Consider the following 20,425-nt stretch of genomic DNA (forward strand, 5'->3'; position numbering starts at 1 on the left):
CCATTTCAAGGAGAGATAGATGAAGCTTAGAGAGGCCTAGTAAATTCATGTTACACAATCAAGAAATGGCAGAGCATGAATATGACCTCATGTTTGCCTCACTTCAAAGCCTCTGCTCTGTACTGTTTTCTTACTGTATGGACACAAGCAAGTAATTTAATCCCTTTGAAGCTCTCATTTTCCATCTATAATATAGACTAAACTGCCTGATAATGGCAAAAATGTACAGGGTCTCTTAAAGTTGCTTACTTACTGTTGGTGCTCAGTAAATAGTCCTAATTACCTTTTCTGGATCATTTCTTTCTCAGGACAGAAAAACACTATGTGAGAAGAGCTACTCTTTTTTTTTTTTTTTTTTTAATGTTTTATTTGTTTTCTGAGAGAGAGAGAGAGAGAGAGAACAGGGGAAGGGCAGAGAGAGAGAGGGAGAGGGAGACACAGAATCCCAAGCAGGCTCCACGGCCTAGAGCCTGATGTGGGGCTCAAACTCAGGAACCATGAGATCATGACCTGATCTATATAGTCAGACATTAACTGACTGAGCCACCCAGATGCCCCGAAGAGCTACTCTTCTAAAATGACTGAAGAAAATTTATCTCTGGGTATTTCCTGGTGCCTTTTTCCCTTACACACACACACACACACACACACACACACACACACACACACTCTCTCTCTCTCTCTCTCTCTCTGTCTCTCCCCCTCCCTCCCTCCCTCTCTCTCCCCATTTGTTTACTAAAGACTGGACTTCCTTCTCAAGAGAAAATGTCATCCTAATTGCAGATAAAGATTAAAATGCATCCCTAGGGGTTTTAGACCAAGTGTAGGTGATCAATATTAGAGCCTTTCTTATCTAGGTTAATGGGGAGGCTCAATAAGGATACCATTCTCTTGAAGAGCTTATAGTTGTCCTAGTTTACCTTCATTTCTGTGTCAGTAAACAGAAGCCCAGAGGTAGTTCCAACATGTGCAGCCATGTATGCTTGCAATTTAAGTGAGGCCACAAAGCACTGTTTAAAGAAGCATACAGCCTCAATTAAGTTTATGGAAAATTATGCAACAGTAATGAAAAATGCATCTCAGGATCAAAGGAGAAGCATTTGCTTATGATTAGTTTGATTTATGCTGAGCTTGACCCAGGAGCCTCCCACTACTGCTTCCTTCCTACACATTATACATTTATGAAATACACATATACTTATGGCTGTCATATAATATGTACAAGATTTACTGATGACAGAATGTTATTACTGTTTCAAACAAATGCAAGCTATTCAGACTTGGAAAAACAAAAAATGAACTATACAAATAATGAGTGACCTTGTAGTTTTTCCTTAGCTGCTAACAATTCATTATAGTACTATATTCTACCCAATTAAGAAAGAAAAAAAAGATTTATCTTTCTAATGAATGGATGGTCTGAGGAAGTGGTTTTGTGGATAAATGGAGCTCATAGGAGTATTCAGTAAGGTGTCGTCTTTAATAAGACTTAAATTTGTTTCTGTGTGCTGGGCCTTTCCCACTAAATACAGCATTATTTCAGGCTCTTCATGATCTTTAGTTTAAATTGTGTGATGAGAAGACCTGAGCATTGAATAATAAACATGGTTAGAGATTTAGAAAAGATGCTTATGTCAAAAATCCAGATGACTAATATTACTGGCCCCCCAAAACTGTAGACAAAAAGGAATTTATTTGACAATTTAAATAATATATGAGTTTGATAGGAGTTAAATTTTGATCTGTTTTGTTACTCTGGAAATTTTATTTCTTTAGTGTTCAACATAGTATAAATTTTTCTTACCCTTAAATATCTCAGCAGCTGTGAAAGGATTACTTTTGTTAGTGTAAAGAGGAAAACAAAATCATGATATACTGGGTATGTGATAGAGAACATTCCCTTTGAAGGGTTTAAAATCTTTTTTTATACTTTGTATCTGTGAGATTTCATATATCTTTGCTCACATAGGTATTTTTTCTTAATAATTTCAAGAACTATTTTGGTCACTTGATAGTTGTATTTTAAAATGAAATAAATTTCTAATTATGTAAAATTTTAGCTTTTCCTAATTTCACAGTGTAAACAAACCATCGCCAGTGTTAAGTAATAAATCTGTGGCATCCATTCATTCAGTATGTATTTTGTGAAGGCCTGTAGTGTGCCAGGCACCTGAGGAAACACAGACATGGGCCCTTCCTTGATGGATCTAACCTTCACTACTGTTGTCTTGATTTTAGATCCAGACATTTGTTCTCATGCACTAAGATTGGTCTGCCTTGATCATTATTTTTAAGGAAAGAGTTTGACAACTGATAGTAATCAAAACCTAGCCTAACTGAACATACAAATATCCATTGTATTTATTTCTTTGTTTCCAAATTGTGAATTGTAGCACTCAATTCATGTTTTGTTTGTTGAGGTATATAGTTTTTTAAAAAGAAGTAATTTTAGCAAAATCTTCTCTAAAATATTTAGTTGTGTTTTTTTTTAGTTTTTTAAAACTTGTGGTAATCATAACAGTAAACCATTTTTAAGTGTACAATTTATTTGCATTAAGTGCAGTTACAGTGTTGTATGACCATCACCACTATCCATTTCCAGAATTTGTTCATTAGTCCAAATAGAAACTGTATAAAATCTTTTAGTTTTAAGTATCTAGAGAATATTGGTTGTTTTCTTTATTTGTGCCAAGTCTCACCTGTCTTCCAGCAACCCAGTATTCAGTGTGATCTACTTGTACTTAATGAATTCTGAGCTTGCCATTTGAATTAGAATGGTTACTTTTGATTTGTATTTGTTCCATGTTTCTAGGTAGTTATTAAAATTGCATCATCTTTCATTTTACTGCAATTTAATATTTGTTTGGTTTTTTGGAACAATGAAATATATATGAACTTGGAAGGAGATCAAACTGAGTAATGTGAACATGGAAAATTTAATAGAGAAGGGAAGAAAAACTGGGGATTAAAGACTGTGGTACACAAAAAAGTCTGATAATCTCAGACACAACTGGTTTCCTTCCCCTCCTACTAAATGCCTGGAGCAGGAAGCATATCTAGTGTAAAAGATATTTGGGTCTGATCTAAAAGAATTCAGTACCCCAGACACTGGATATGAATTGGACTCAACAAGAAGGATTGTTCCGTTAAATCTGCTATCTGTGTTACTCTTTGTGCTCAAAAATACAGCTGTTTAAAGAGTTCTAAACATTATTTTTGAAAGAATTTAAATACCCTATTCACATTACAGATGCTAAAATGTCATTTGCTTGGCTACTTCTCTTCCTCATTCGTAACAATCACATGGTACTGTTACACAATAAAGAAATGGAGAAATTATCAGGGAACCTTTTTCAGAAAATTTAGCAAGTAAGAATTTAAGAAAATAAAGTTATTTGTTGCCTGTTAATCAAGATAACTTTTTATTAATTTGTCTAAAAGTATATAAATCTACTTTTCTTTTGATATAAGCAAAAGTATAATTTTCATCTGCATTTATTCTCTGTTTTTTAAGGAGTGACACTCCTAATTAAATCTATTCATTACAGCTAAAAGATGGAGGCAAAGCATCCCAGGCAAATGTAAGAATAGGCGATGTGGTTCTCACCATTGATGGAATAAGTGCACATGGAATGACTCATCTTGAAGCCCAGAACAAGATTAAGGGTTGTACAGGCTCTTTGAATATGACTCTGCAAAGGTAATTTGCATTTTTTTTTTTTTTTTTAACCTCAGAGAGAGAACAATACTGAGGAATGTGTTTTTGTGTATCTGATTCATGGTATTAACTCAAGTTTCTACTACCACTGTTTCAAGTAGATAAATTAAAAAATGTAAAGGCTTTTAAATTGAATAATTGAACAGTATGAAAAATTGGTGAAAGCTTTGGATTATTTCCCCATAAAAAGACATATATTCATGTATTCATAAAAATTGTATATTCAGTTTTAGAAAATCTAAGATTTCCTAAAATTTCTCAGTAAAGTACAGGCTAAAAATTCTTATTATAGTGTAAAACTCTTGGCCTTAATATTCTGGGCAGTATATTAGAGGGTATTATTTCAAAATCTAGTTTGGCTTTTTCTTAGTATGTCTTTTGCCCTTTTTTTCCTGGGTAGAAAAATAATTTTTTTATATACTCATTTGAAATGCAAATTTTCTGAACTTACTGTTTTGTTTTTTAAAGTTACTCTGGCTTTAGTTATAGCATAGCTAATCATCTCATTGATTATAATATATCAGGCATTTTGAGCATTTCAACATTTGACGTGCTGCCTTGAAATCATGTGGATTGCTTGCTAAAATTACAAAATCAGAACATCAGAAAGGACCAAGAATTATATTTTAATAAGCTGCCTATGATTATTATGAATTATAACATTAGGCTGAGGGGAAGGAAGGTGAAGGGGAGTGGGGAGAAGTTGACTGACTGATGGCTCTGAACCTTTAGGCTTATGGGGAAGGTGGGTATGGAGGGTTTTAAATAAGTCTTGTGTTTGATGATTACAGACATATTCTCTATTTCTGTAAAATTTGGAAGACACCATTTTCTTCCTTGAAGCGTTTCAGGCTTCCATAAATTATTGTGTATATTATACATTTTTAAGAGGGGAATAACATGTGGTACCAAACATATTTGGCTATGGAACCGTTTTTCCTTGGAGTCTCTCCTGGGACTATTTAAAGGCTAGACACAGGCTAAATTTTATGTACTTGTCTGGAAGAGTATCAGTTTGGTCTTAAAACTGAATAGGAGAAATTTTTGTGAACTTAGACTTACAGATTTACTTTGATGTAACCATTCCTTCCCTCGCCCCTCCCCCCCCTTTTTTTTGGTGGGAGAAATTCATTTCAGTGGGACTATTTGGTCAAAGGTTATTCGTATTTAAATATCAATAGCTATTAGGTATATATTTTAATGCATATAAAGGAGTCAATGAGAAAAAATAACCTTGCTAAAAAGTTCTATTTCTGTAGTGTCCTTTCTGTTCTAGGTACTGAGACATATAACACAAAACTATTGTTACTAATTATATGAAAAGTAGCCATTTTTGTTTATAGTCATTTTTACTAAGTATGAATTTTGAAAGGATACCATGAAGCCAAGAAGATTAAATTGTCTGAGATATTAACTACATAAAATAAATAGAGATGGTGATGGGTGTTTCTCAAATTCTAAAGTTGAAATTTTATGTAGAGTGTAAGTTCTTTTCCTGGGCTGTGTATCCCTTCTTTCATATCAGCCTAATTATTTTCACATTACACTCCTTCTTATTTAATGACCCAGGACCCAGTGTCTTATTTTCTGTTGAAAATACTTCTGGGTCCCCTAAGAATAGATGAAAACCAGATGTTACCTTGTTTGGATGCATTTCCAATGTAAGTAATCTGTTACTGACCTTTAATAAAGATTCTCTTAAGCTACTTAACTATGAATTTAACGAGTTGTTATAAACATTTGGAGATGTGGCATAATCTTTATATTTGTGAGTATGGATATTCAGGGACCCAAAACATGAGAGAGAATTTTAGAGTCCTATTGTTATTTGTTGTAATTCTCAAGTTTTTGAATACTTCTTGTGTTAGGCAGTGTCAACCTGAAAAGAGATTTACATTTAAGAGAATTTATGGTTTAACATTGATATACTACTGAAGAAATATTTTTTTGCCTTTCAAGGAAAAAATAAAACTTTGAAGAGTTAGTTTCAATTCTTCCCTATACATACACCAGTCCCTTCTTAAGTTCTTGCTTCTCTCAAAGCAAATAAATAGTTTTCCTTCCACTTATTTCTGAATCTGACAACAGCATCCTTTTTATTATTTATTTATTTTTGAGAGACAGGGCACAGGCAGGGGCAGAGAGAGAGGGAGACACAGAATCCAAAGCAGGCTCCAGGCTCCGAGCTGTCAGCACAGAGCCTGATGCCGGGCTCGAACCCACTAACTGTGAGATCATGACCTGAACCGAAGTTAGATGCTTAACCTACTGAGCCACCTAAAAAAGTTTTTTTATTTATTTTGAGACAGAGAGACAGAGAGAGAGAGAGAGAGAGAGAGCACGCACACAAGTGAGGGAGGGGCAGAGAGAGGGAAAGAGAATCCCAAGTAGGCCCTGTGCTGTCGGCGCAGAGCCCGATGCGGGGCTTGATCTCACGCAAGAGAGAGATCTTGGTGAGATCTTGACCTGAGCTGAAATTCAGAGTCAGATGCTTAACCAACTGAGCCATTTAGGCACACTGACACGAGCATCCTTAATTGGCCTCCAGTCACCTTACCTTCTTTATTCTATCTGTCACCAACCAGACTGCTTTGTATTCTCCTTCCAAACTGAATGACCTACAACAGTATTTGTGCTGTGTAACTCTTTTCTTCATAAACGTGGACTTTGCTTTGTGAGTATGTAGTACTTCCCTTTATAGACTTTTCTTAATCCAGTTTTCCTTGAAGCAGAACCTGAGGTGGAATTCCTGTACAAGTAATATATCAAGAAAGGTTTTTGAAATGTTACAACAGAGTGAGTAAAGCAGAATTGGGAAGAAGAGGAAACTGAGATGAGCAAATAATGTGGTTTCAGGGGTTATCTAGCCTTAGCTTGATCCGGGAAGGAGCTTGGGGACAAAATCGTACTATAGAGGATGTCTTGCCCTGAGGCAAGGGAATTGGGCTTTTGTCTCCCTTCCCTTGCATTTGTTAGACATTGGCCACCAGTTGTTGAGGAAATGTGTATGTGTGTGGATGTGTGTGCAAAGTGCATGCAGGGGTGGGGTAGGAAGTAGTTTCTCTTGTTTGCACAGAAAGTGGCTGGTGTGAACCATTAGCATTTCCTTAGTTGCTGTACCAAGTTGGTAGAAGGGTTCCAGAGGACCCAGTCTGGATACAGCATTTGCTATGAGATTCCTTCTAGACTTGAGTCCTCTTGCTCAGAGGATTAGGCTCTCTATGATCTAGACTCAGATTGTCCTCCCCAGATCATCACGACTCATCAGTGAATGCCATCATTTTATTTAGTTCCTTACTGTCCTTCACCTCCCTGGCTGCCCTCTCATGAAATTCACTTTATCAGGGATGCCTACCGACCTACATGCCAGCTCATGTCTCTGCATCCACAAAGCCCACATCAGACTTCATCTACCCATAGTCTTTTCTTTGCAACTCATTCATTTTTTTTTTCCTGTCTGAATGCCGATGACCAGTTTCTACCATTTGATTCAGCATTTAATTATATACTAGGTATAACCAGGAATAACAAGGCATATTCCATGAGTCATACAAATAAATCTAATTAGTTAATAGTTGTACCTAATACTGTCTATATAATTAACTAATTACTCCATGTATATATTAGTTCTGCTTCTCCAGCTAGACTCCTTGAAAGCAAAGACCATGGTTTTTGCACTATTTGTGTTTAACAGAATCTTGAATAGTTTTGTGTTCTTAATCTCTAATTAATATTTGATGGATACCAGCATTAACTCCCAAACTGGGAATCGTTTGCTTATTCCACAAACAGTTTTGAGCTTTTACTATGTGCCAAGCATTGTTATAGATGCTGGGGACATGCAGTGAACGAAACAGACAAAAATCTCTGCTCTTACAGTGCTGACCTTTGAGTGAGCAGATAGACAATAAACAAGTAAGTAAAAGCATGTATTATATTACATGGTGATAAGTGTTATGGGGACAAACAAAGCACGTAAGGGAGATAGGGAATGCAGGGGTAAGGAATTGCAAGTTAAAATAGAGTGGTTAGGAAAGCTTCGGTGAGGTTATTGGATATTTGGGTCATGAGTATCCCAGGCAGAGGAAAGAGGTGGTGCAATGGCCCTGCCTGGGAGGCCAGATTGCCTGGAGCACAGTGAGTGAAGGTAGACTGGTAAGAGGTAACATCAGAGAGGCAGCAGGAAGTGGCTTGAGATGGGACAGAACTCGTAGAGCCTTGTGGGTCACTGTAATGTTTGTAATCAAATTTAAGTTTTCCTGGACCTAAAAAAAAATTGTGAGAAAGCCCTGAAGAGTTTTGGTGCTTGGCCAGACCTACCAGCAAGGTTTGGGAAATGACTTCATTATTGGAAGCAGGGGCTAGACAGAGGAGAGAGCAAGCTTCTCCCCAAGTCCCCTCAGTGGCTGTGCTGCCTTTTCCTTCTAGCGCTGGAAACACTGGATGGTTGCCACTTCTGTGGAGTTCTGCTCACCTCCACCCAAGAATCCCCAGGGGGAGAATATAAGAGAAAAGCCATTTTTGTTTTTGTTACCAGGAATCTTGTTTTGTGAAATTTTTTTGCATGAAGTACTAATATGTATCTATTTATTAAATAAATATATAGTATATATATTTGATTTATCTTTTCTTTATGCCCAACCTCAGTATCCTAAAATAGGATTTAGATAAGAAAAAGTAAGATAAAGATACTTGTTTATGATTAAGGTTATTTTGTAACTGTTTTTTCTATCTAGTCTAATTTTGGAATATTTAATAAGGCAAATATATTATCTTTTTGATATCCTAAAAAAATAAGTCTTGACTCACTGTGTTCTGTGTATCTAATGCATATAGAGGTGTGGAAGATTTCATTTTAATTTGTCTTTTATCTTTGGAATAGGAGTAGAAGTTTCTTTTTCTTTTTGTTCCCCCTGCAACTGGAACTAATTCTAAGAGTACTACAACCGGACAGTGAAAAATTCTATTTGAAATTATTTTTCCTCTTGGGGAAATTAGGCAAATAGTAGTGTCCTTATATCAATTGCATTTGGCCTATACTTTTATCCAAGTCCAAGTGGATTACTTTTAAAATACATTTCTGCTAACAAAAGAAGAAAATTACTTTCTAAAGCTTTGATGTCCGATAACTATTAAGTAACTAAATTAGAGTTGGATTGTATGAATAAGGTTTTTAACTGTTTCATTTTATTTCAATAATTCTTTGCATAACTTAGATAAACTTGCTACTAACTTACTGTATGAATTAGGGGAAGTCCCTAAACTTCTGATACTTAATTTTCTTGACTATAAAATGAGGTCATGGGTGATTTCTAAGTTCCTTTAAATTCTGGTTCTTGTTCTGATTTTTCAGCTGTAAATGAATAAGTTCCCTAGAGCTTGCTATTAGATCAAACTAACTTAAGTTTGCTTATTTTGGCTGAGTGAATCAGGAAATTGGACTTTCTTTATTGGAGTTATCTTAAACTGTGCCAGGTTAGCAAAGTGACTTGTACTATTCTGCTGACTTTAAGGTGAAAGGTAGGTCAGATGGATATTCAAACAGCATTTAATCATAAAAAAATATTTTCTATATTTGTTCTTATTTTATGTTTTTAAATTAATCCTCTCAGAATCACAGAGAACATATATTGTTTTTTAAGTCTTCCTTGTTTCTCACAATACTGGTAGTGACAAGTCTGTGGGTTTTTTTTTGTTGCTTAGACTTTATTTTGTGTATAACTTATTATGATTGGAAGTGAAAGATCTAGAAGGATTAAATTTTGAAAAATATTGATGTACTCTCTTTTCTCCTCCCCTTTTCCTCATCCTTCAAACAACAACAAAAAATTGTCAGAGGTCCAGTAACTACTACTAATGAATGACAGATTGGAATAATTTAATAGGCTCACTGAGTTACAAGAAAAAAGAAAAAAGTAGCTGTTGTACCAGACTGAAACTATTAGCCTTCTTTTGTTTCATTTTAATGGATTGCCTAACGTTTTATTACTGTTAGCTTTATGGGTTCCACTTTGCTCTTTCAATAATAGCATAGAGGCAAGAGTTTAGAAAGTCTTTTTTTTAAATCAAGGTTTTCAGTTCTCTATTTGGGATATTTGAATTCGTGTGAATTAGAAAATATTTAGTTGGATTATCTTTTCATTGGAATTGCATGTTGATATTTCACATGCTTTTCTTTTTTCTTTTTTTTTTTTTTTTTAAAATACTTTTCTTTTTTTTTTTTTTAATTTTTTTTTTTTCAACGTTTATTTATTTTTGGGACAGAGAGAGACAGAGCATGAACGGGGGAGGGGCAGAGAGAGAGGGAGTCACAGAGTCGGAAACAGGCTCCAGGCTCTGAGCCATCAGCCCAGAGCCCGACGCGGGGCTCGAACTCACGGACCGTGAGATCGTGACCTGGCTGAAGTCGGATGCTTAACCGACTGCGCCACCCAGGCGCCCCTTTCACATGCTTTTCTAATTTATATTCTACAGTTTAGGTTTTACTGTTTTTTTGTTTGTTTGCTTGTGTTGGTTTTAGTTTCATTTTTTAAATCTCAAATGGGAGGATGACTCTTTCTCAGAAGGGCTAAGTCTGATCACGTCACCCCCAGCCCCATCACTAAAATTAGCAGTGCACCTTAGAAAAAGGGAAGAAGACAAGCATGCATTGACGTCTCTTTTGTGCAGTACTTTTAAAAAAATATAATTTAATCCTCATATGAATCCATCAAGGAAGGAATTAACTTTCCATTTTTCAGATGAGTACATTATGGCTTCAAGAGTTTATGTGATTTACGTATCAAACCCAGGTCAGTTCAGAATCTGTGCCCTCCCCACCTTCTTTGTTGTAGCAATGGACTTAATGACTCCACTATCCTAATACAATTTGATAAGACAGATTAGTAACACAGGAGGGTAGCTTTTTGACTCTTTCACTGGTAAGCAATAGCAGCTGTATCCAAAACGGTACTTTTCATTTTCACTCTCACCTGTGGATCGGTATTCTAAAAGTGATATATATATATATATATATATATATATATGTATATGAACTGAAATCAGACAATTAACTGACTGAGCCATCCAGGCACCCCATCTGTAAGTAATATTTTACTTATTTTCTAGGTGTTTCATAGACCCTATATATTAGAATGAAAGGAAAACTTAAAAAAGGAGGCTAAATAGTTTAGTGGGCCACTAGACAGGAGTATTCATTTGGATGCTGACTTGTGTGTATGGTTGCCTATCCTAAATCAGAATGTGATCTTTTAATTTTCCCTCCTAAGTTTATAGCTCTGTTGACTATATTTGCTAATTTATTTCTGTGTTAAAGTTTGAAGTCTTGGTTCTTCAGCAGGCTTCTATCTGTGTATTCCATGGGTAACTAAGGATTCAGGAATTTTGAAAAATGTATTTTAGGCTTTCTGCTCTTTGGAAAAGAAATGATAACTGTCAATTATCAAGTAAGTCAGAAGGCATAGAAGAGAGGTATTTATCTTGTATCCCCTTTCCTTCATTTCAGTAGGGATAAAGATTGTTGAAAATGAACTTGAAGGCTCAAGTTAATTTTTTTTGAGAGTCTGTGGCAATTTGACAACAAATTTGGTAGCTATTGGTTGATCAGAGTATATTTTGCAATTTGAAATTCTTCCCCTTGAGCTTTATATCGTGAAAGTGTCTGGTTCTTTTTTTTTTTTTTTTTTTTTTGACAGAGAGAGAGGGAGTGAGCAGGGGAGGGGGGGAGAGAGAGAGAGAGAGAGAGAGAGAGAGAGAGAATCTTAAGAAGGCTGCACACTCAGCGTCAAGCCCAACATGGGGTTCCATCTCACAACCCCAGGATCATGACCTGAGCCAAAATCAAGAGTCGGATGCTCAACTGACTGAGCCACCCAGGTGCCCCGGAAGTGTGTGGTTAGTTCTTAACAATAAAACTTTTATTTATTCCTGTGAAGGAAAAATTATTTCAATCTGTAATCCTTTGGGAAAACAGTCCTAGGAAATAATACATCTAAAGACCTGTTATTTTATCAAAATGCTTTATTGAAAAATTTTAATATGTAGAATTGTTTGTGCAGAATTTTTTTAAAAGGCCATGAAACAGAGCTAGAAAGAAGGGGAATAGTAATAACGCTGGCTTTGAAATTAGGCAAACTTGGGGCAAACCTTGGTTCCACCACTTTCTAGCTGTGTAATCTTAGGCAAGTTATGTAACTGAGTTTCAGTTAGCCATTTGTTATTGGGCATAGTAATAATTGCCTTCTAGGGCTCTTATAAAGTTTAAATGAATTAGCATGTGTAAAGAACCAAGGGCATAATAGAGATAAGTTTTTTCTCCTTTGTCCCTCCTCCTTTCCTCATGGTCAGTATTATCATAGTATCTATTGTAATGATGGTTCTTGGAGATCATCGTTATTTTGTTTCTTAGCAACCAAATGGGTGTGACGGGAGGGAAACCGAGAAAATTCGAGGGCAGTCTGGTAGGCGGTTATGTGAGAAAGTCAGAAAGATAATCGTACAAGAGTTAGAAAAACATTGTTTAGTCCAAGGAGTGATTTTTTAAAAATACTCGCTTATTTTTGAGAGAGAGAGAGAGAGAGAGAGAATCCCAAGCAGGTTCTTCACTGTCAGCGCTGAGCCTGACCCTGGGCTTGAACTCATGAACCCTGAGGTCATGACCTGAGCCAAAGTCAGATAGATGCTCAACGGACCGAGCCACCCAGGCGCCCCTGCTGAGTGATTTTTTGATTGTGCACTTGCGTTAAAGCTTTGTACAGCAGTGCAGTGGATACAAACAGGCTTCCCGCCAGCTAACTAGTGCTTTGGTTCACAGTGATCGGCTGAACCAATAATTTATGGCAGCAAAGAGAAACCAGTACACACCTAGTCATGTTTATTCTGCTAATTCCTCTTGTTCTGCTTGGTGTAGGGATCGTTATTCTCTTCAGAGTGGGTTAAGTCAGACAAACAAAAAAATGAAATTTGTTTTCTCTCTCCCCCATCCAAATTCATGTGTACTTCCTTTAATGTCCTGAGTAACATATTAAAATAAAGTTAAATTACTCACTTTTGGACTGTGTTTTTATGATACTTTTAGAAATCATTTTTTATAAACTTTTGTCAGCACAAACATTAATTACTTAAGTTCGGTTGAAAATCTCGTAATGTTCCAAGTTTTTAAAAACTGGACTTTTCCTCCAGGTTTACATTCTGACTGGCAGCCATAAGGGGTAGATATAAAGAGAGTGGTTTATGATTTCTGCTGTTAAGGAATTTTTATCCATCCATTGGGAGAAGAAGAGACAGGAAGTGCTACTGCAGGGATCCCATTCAGATGGAAGGCTTTCCTGGGGTGCTGAAACTTGGGTCAGGCTTTCAGGATGAGGAGGGTGTCTCAGATGGAGGAACAAATGCCCTCTGAGGTGGCGCAGAGGTGGCCAGTCCCCAGGCATGTGTTGGGATGGACATGTCGACCAATTGGAAACAGAGCTGGGGATAAAAGGAAAGGTAGATTAGAATAGTGCTTTGCAGGGCTTTAGACACTGAGGTATTTATTAAACGTTTTTATCTGAGAAGCGACATATAGTGAAACTACTTGGAAGAAGGTGGAGAGACACACAGAGGCAGGGAGACCGGTCAGGCAAGTATTGCAGTAACCTTACTACCTGAGGGCTTGAAATGAAAACAGGACAAATGAGAGAAAATAGAACTTGAAGAGTAATTCTAAAAGTCACTGTAGTGGTGTGAAATGAGGAAAGAGGAAAGAGACAGCTATGGTCCTGATTGTTAGCCTGCTGGACCACACTCCATTCTCCTTTCACCGCCCTCCCCCCGCCCCACCTTGCTGCTCTGCTTACTGTGGCCTCGCTTCTGCTTCCGTTCGTGTCACTGAAACTGCTTCACGCGTGGAGGTCCTACAGATTTCCTCAGCCTTTTTAACTTGTTCAAAACTGAACTCTATACCTTGTCTCACCAGTTTGCATCCCCTGCTGCACTGATCTTGGTGAATGGCTCACCTCTACCCCATCACCCAGATTCAAAAGACTCATTCCTTGCCAGAACCTTTCTTCTCTAAGTACCTGTTAAGTTGCATTTGTGTATATCTTGAGACCTTGAATAGAATAGAATAAATTAGCATGGCCCTGGGGTATGATGGGGGGAGAGACACAGCTCCCAGTCCTAATGCCTGGGTCTTAAAGGGAAATGTTTAAGATCCATTTGTTTAGCTTATACTAATGGAAAACTTGTTGTGCTGATCACTGAAGATAAAAAGCAAGTCCTCACATCTGCCTTCAAGGAGCTCACTGTATGGAGCACTGGTTTCTAAACTTAAATAAGGACCTTCCCCCCCACCCCCCTTTTAATTGTCAAATATTTTATGGGTAACCCTTCCCCCATCACATTAAGATAATAATTGTATTTTTAGTAACCACAGATTTCATAAATATTGTATTAAGGTAGTAATTGTATTTTTAGTAATTGCAGAATTTATATTGTATTGCAATTTTATGTGAAGAGGAAGATTTTTACATTTATGTACAAGAATCTACATTTATTTTAAAATTGAAATATATGCATGATTTAAGCAGACTTTCAGCTTAGTGCTTAGGACACAGATGAATTTATGACTCACTTGTGAAAACTTAAAACTGTGTGCCAGTTACCTCCAGCTGTTTCCAATTGTGATTCAAAGATTGGGAACTACTGGCCAAAAAAATTTCAAGCCATCTGAAAGTAGAGAGACCAAGTCATAACCAGAGCATCCGGGGAAGGCAAGTCTGATGAGAGAGAGCATGAGAGTGGGGAGAGAAAGAGACAGACAAACATAGTAGGACAGTTGAAGGAGCAGAGAAGCTTGCGAAGATTTTCCTGGTCACATCTGCTTATTAGCAGATAGGGTGGACCACGATTCTTCCACATTGTATTCTACCAAATTGAGCTTCATTATCATTTTAAGAAAGAAATAAGCTTAATTTCAGAGTTTTAAATGTTTTTACTTTTTTAAAAATATTTTTAAATTTATTTTTGAGAGAGAGAGAGAGAGAGAGAGAGCGCACAAGTAGGGGAGGGGCAGAGAGAGGGGGCGACACAGAATCCGTGGCAGGCTCCAGGCTCTGAGCTGTCAGCCGAGAGCACTATGCAGGGCTTGAACTCACGAACGGTGAGATCATGACCTGAGCCGAAGTCAGATGCTTAACTGACTGAACCATCCAGAGTGGCTTGGACTTAGAAGATACTTCAAAAAATATTGATTGCCTTTCATTGTAGAGAATGCTGCCTTTAAGTTATAGTAATTTGTGCTACTTTTGCCAGATAAATTTAGAAACAATTCGTAAGTTAATAGTGAGATAGAGTGACAATCTGGTCATTCTTGTGTATTTAATGGCAGCAGTCTCCTTGGGGTTCCAAATAAACATTTTTGTCCATAGCATCAAGAACTTTTGAAACAGTTGAAATTCAAGTAATTCCTAACTGTTTCCAGTGGCTGTTGTTGCTATTAATGGTCTCAAAGATTGAAATAGCTTAGGCTTTATGTGAGGTGAAAAGTAAACTGGACTGATTGTGCAAAACACATATGTGGCAGATTACTTATACTGTCCAACTTTGTGGCTTACTTTTTCTTTAATGTATTTTAAAGCCTGCATTTTCACAGTAAACCAGCTTTATACACAGGTTTCTAAATGTTACTAGTCCTAATTTTTTTTTTTTTTTAACCAACCATGTTCCCTTATTAACAGTTTAAATGCATAACAATAGTCCTTCATTCATCTATTTTTGGGTATGGATTTTAATTTTTTGAATAATACAGCAAGAGTTTATTTCTGAATTATGGTAAAAACTCCATAGATGATAATTCTGAATTCAGTGACCTCTCAAGTTTATAGCACTGTTTTCCTGTGTAATTCATCCTGTTACAATGAATATGAGGGACTTTCCATGTTCTTTTGTTTTACTGGAATTATGTTATATAGACTCTGCTTTGAAATAGTGGATTATTTATTATTTTAGAATATTTTTGTTATCCTGAGAATATGTTTGGTTACCAAATTATTCTTAAAACTAAGAAAAGTATTTTTGTATTTGAAAGATAAGCTTGTTAATTGCCTCTTTCAAAATAGGATTTTAATCTCTTTGACACACTGAAATGTACAATATCTCTTTCCCATATTTCATAGATTCTGTAATGTTCATGTAGATTTAATTTTCTGGTAAGAAGCCTATTTGCTATTAGTGAGCCAAAGAATTATCTCCAAAGGATCAATGCAAATTGCTCCTTTATTGCAACTTGGCTGTGCTGTTTTTTATTATTTGCATGTAGTTTCTGTTGCTATATAATATTTACAGTTGAAATTATTTTGGTATTATGCAGAAAATAGTTTATTTTTTATCTATTCCTTTAAAGAGGCTTAATAGGTTATAACAATATTCATGTTTCTAAGAACTTTAGTTAATAGTTTTTCTTCTGAGATATCTGATATAAAAACTGTTAAAGTTGCTAGAGAAGCTGGAAGATTCAGTCTTGTTTCTTAGCACACAGTAGGGATTGGGTAAGTGAAGGATATTTAAAAAAAAAGCTAACATTTTATTTTTTTATTTTTATTTTTTTCCCCCAAATTGTCATTTAAAATTCTGGTTAACATATAGTGTAATACTGGTTTCAGGAGTAGAATTTAGTGATTCATCACTGACATATAACATCCAGTACTCATCCCAACAAGTACCCTCCTTAATGCCCATCACCCATCAAGCCCATCTCCCCACCCACCTCCCTCCACCAACCTCAGTTTGTTCTCTATCATTAAGCGTCTCTTAATGGTGAGGCGCCTGGGTGGCTCAGTCGGTTAAGTGTCCAACTTTTGTTCAGGTTGTGATCTCATGATTTGTGAGTTTGAGCACCGCGTCGGGCTCTGTGCTGACAGCTCAGAGCCTGGAGCCTACTTCAGATTCTGTCTCCTTCTCTCTCTGTTCCTCCCCTACTTGCGCTCTGTCTCTCTCTCAAAAATAAATGTAAAAAATTTTTTTTAAAAATTCTCTTAATGGTTTGCTTCCCTTTCTCTTTTTTTCTTTCTTCCCATATGTTCATCTGTTTTGTTTGCGAAATTCCAATTATGAGTTAAATCATACATTATTTGACTTTCTCTGACTGACTTATTTCACTTAGCATAATACACTGTAACTCCATCCATGTTGCAAATGGCAAGATTACTTTCTTTTTTATGGCTGAGTAATATACCATTGTGTATGTATGTGTGTGTGTGTGTATATATATATTTATATTTATATAAATTTATATATATACACACATATATATGTATATATATATATATATATACACACACACACACACACACACATATATATATGTAAATAACCTTTTCTTCATCAATTCATCAGTCAGTGGACATTTGGGCTGTTTCCACAGTTTGGCTCTTGTTGGTAATGCTGCTATAAACATCAGGTACACATAGCCCTTCAAATCTGTATTTTGTAAATGCTTTGGGTAAATGCTGAGTAGTGGAATTGTTGCATTGTAGGGTAGTTCTATTTTTAACTTTTTGAGGAACGTCCATACTGTTTTCTAGAGTTGTTGCACCAGTTTGCGTTCCCACCAACAATGTAAGAGAATTCTCCTTTCTCTGCATCTTTACCAACATCTGTTGTTTCCTGAGTTGTTAATTTTAGCCATTCTGACTGGTGTAAGATGGTATCTCATTGTAGTTTTGATTTGTATTTCCCTGATGATTAGTAATGTTGAGCATCTTTTCATGTATCTGTTAGCCATCTGGATATCTTCTTTGGAAAAGTGTCTATTCATGACTTCTGCCCATTTCTTAACTGGATTATTGGATATTAGATTTTGTAAGTTCTTTATAGATTTTGGATACTAACCCTTTATCAGTATGTCATTTGCAGATATCTTCTCCCATTCAGTAGGCTACCTTTCATTTTCTTGATTATTTCCTTAGCTGTGCAGAAGTTTTTTATCTTGATGAAGTCCCAATAGTTCATGTTTGCTTTTGTTTCCCTTGCTCCCGGTGACTTGTGTAGTAAGAAGTTGCTGCGCCTGAGGTCAAAGAGGTTGCTGCCTATGTTCTCCTATAGGATTTTGATGATTTCCTGTCTCACATTTAGGTCTTTCATCCATTTTGAATTTATTTTTGTGTGTAGTATAGGAAAGTGGTCCAGTTTCATTCTTCTGCATGTTGTTGTCCAGTTTTCCCATCACTCTTTGCAGAAGAGACTGTCTTTTTTCCGTTGGATGCTCTTTCCTGCTTCTCAAAGATGAGTTGACCACTTAGTTGTGGGTCCATTTCTGACTTTTCTATTCTGTTCCATTGATCTATGTGTCTGTGTTTGTGCTAGCCTCCAGATTTGCTTTTTGTTTTCAGGGTTGCTTTGTCTATTTAGGGTCTTAAGTGGTTTCATACAAATTTTAGGATTGTTTGTTCTAGCTCTGTGAAAAATGCTGGTGTATTTTGATAGGGATTGCATTAAATGTGTAGACTGCTTTGGGCAGTATAGACATTTTAACAATGTTTGTTCTTCTAGTCCATGAGCATGGAATGTTTTTCCATTTCTTTGTGTCCTCTAGTTTCTTTCGTAAGTGTTCTATAATTTTCAGAGTACAGATCTTTTACCTCTTTGATTAGGTTTATTCCTAGGTACCTTATGGTTTTTGATACAATTATCAGTGGGATCAATTCCTTGTTTTCTTTTTCTGCTACTTTGTTAATGGTGTATAGAAATGCAACAGACTTCTGTACATTGATTTTATATCCTTTGACTTTGCTGACTTCATGTATTAGTTCTGGCTATTTTTTTTCGAAACTAGCATTTTAAATTCTTAATCTTAACAAGTTATTGGGCTTGGAACTTCATACACTTTAGTCATTTAGTCTTCATAGCAATTATTTTGACAGATATTATCACCCCACTTTACAAAGAGGGTGAATAAATACTGTACTTCAAACTCACACAACTTGTATGTACATAAGCCAGAATTCAAGCTCAGGTCTGTTTACCTCTAATATAATGATCATTCTACAACATCACACTGTCTTTTTAAATAAAGGAATTAAGAAAATATTCTTACTGTGTAGTCATCATAATGCCTGTTGTCTAAATGTTCATTTTACTATTCCAAATATACCACAATAAGAGTTTTTGGCATAAAATTTGTTCCATAGGAGGCAGAGAAAGAGGTACTTATGGAGACATTTGTTTGATATTCCAGTAATTCCAAATTCCATGGAAAATATTAGTAAGAAGTCAGTGTTCTTTGAAAAATTTGTGTTTTCAGGAGCTCTCACCGTATTCTGGCAGTAATATTACCTCGTTCATTCCTTTAGCAGCTCCAACATATGCATTCTCCGGATTTATTAAAGCAGCTTTAATAATATCATCATCTGTGAAACAGTTTTTCAGTTGAATTACAATGCATGGCTGAGTTCAAGGACAGAGAATTCATAGCATTTTAGAGGAAGCAGCTCTAGCTGTCAGCCAGTAGTACTCTTAGTCTCCTTTCACCATTTGCCTCTATTTATGCTTCAGAGTTTCTTTTTGATCTGTTTTAAAAAATACCTACCAAAAAAAAAAAAACCTACAGTGACAACTCTGTGACAGGGGTGCCACTGGGATTGGAGTTGTGCAGCAGAGGAGAAAAGGAAGAGCAGGCAGGCGTTAGCCCATGCATTCAGCTTGCTCAGCCAGTGTGCCTCCTCACTCTGCTCTACTCTGTTCTTCATTTGGTGCTCTGACTACAGTGTTCTTTTAGGTATCTTATCTGTATCTTATACTGAGGGGAGGAAATATGCTGGATTTAGTGGCAAGTTGGTTTTTACCAAATATCATTACTCCGAAAGTAGCCAACATGTTTTCCGTTTTCTCTAACCTTTTCTCCTACTTTAAGTTCATCTTCCTGCATTTCTTTCTTTCTTTAAAGCCTTAAAATCCCTCCACTTGTCTCTAAGGTGTCAAACTGTCCTTTGCTAATTACACATGTCTGAAGCTTGAATAAACTATATGCACTTGAACTACAGAAATAGGAAAAAAGTGTATGTTAGTTTCAGTGGACATAGAGACCTTAAAAATACTGAGGTACAAATTTCACTGCCCCTGCCACCATCCCCCCCCCCCCAATGAATGAATGATGATGATAGGAAAAAACAGCATTTTTCAGTCACCTGAAGTTTAAAGTTCTGAAAAGGAAGCATTTTTTAGACTAAGGGCACTAAGAAAGTTTTCCATGATCTTAGAAAAGAGATCTTTGTTGAGAGTGATTCCATGACTAAAATATAGAGCAATTTATGATTTAGTGCCAAAAGTACTCAATTTTCCCAGGAATTGGATGAGATGAGCTGGGGTGGAGGTTGGGATCAAGCTTGAATTAAGAAGCTTGAAAGGATTGTAAAAACCTTAGCAAAATGCGAATGAGTGGTGAGATGAACTAAGTTTTCTGTGACTCAAACTTAATGCACATGTGTCTGTATATAATTCATACCTCCCACTTCCTTTGTAGTGTAGAGCTGTGTATGTGCTGCCGACTGAATTTGTTGGCTAAAGAAAAGGACTTACGAACAATGGAGAAATGTAGGGGAAGATTGGGGCTGCTGAGGCCATGATGTACCAAAGAGAAGGCACCCTTTTTTCCTCCCTCTCTTCTGCAAACATGTATTTAATTACAGTGGTGTGCCAGTGACTGTGCTAGGGTCAGCGAATAGGTGGAGA

At 36.4% G+C, this 20,425-nt stretch overlaps 1 protein-coding gene across 3 annotated transcripts in view; it reads left to right on the forward strand.

The window, feature by feature from the left end:
* Window positions 1–20,425, forward strand: part of PDLIM5 (PDZ and LIM domain 5) — a 222,589-nt gene that overhangs the window by 63,832 nt on the left and 138,332 nt on the right. For 2 of the 3 annotated variants that reach the window (XM_047090985.1, XM_047090987.1), the window contains exon 3: window positions 3,549–3,700. The exons of the other annotated variant lie outside the window; for it this stretch is intronic. In XM_047090985.1, coding sequence (XP_046946941.1) covers window positions 3,549–3,700 — 152 coding nt within the window. The remainder of the gene's footprint in view (window positions 1–3,548; window positions 3,701–20,425) is intronic. 3 annotated transcript variants of the gene reach the window in all.

The sequence above is a fragment of the Lynx rufus genome, unplaced genomic scaffold, assembly GCF_022079265.1.
Source record: "Lynx rufus isolate CCGP_SWC_20201006 ecotype Redwood Valley unplaced genomic scaffold, mLynRuf1.p SCAF_3, whole genome shotgun sequence".
Classification (NCBI taxonomy): Eukaryota; Metazoa; Chordata; class Mammalia; order Carnivora; family Felidae; genus Lynx; species Lynx rufus.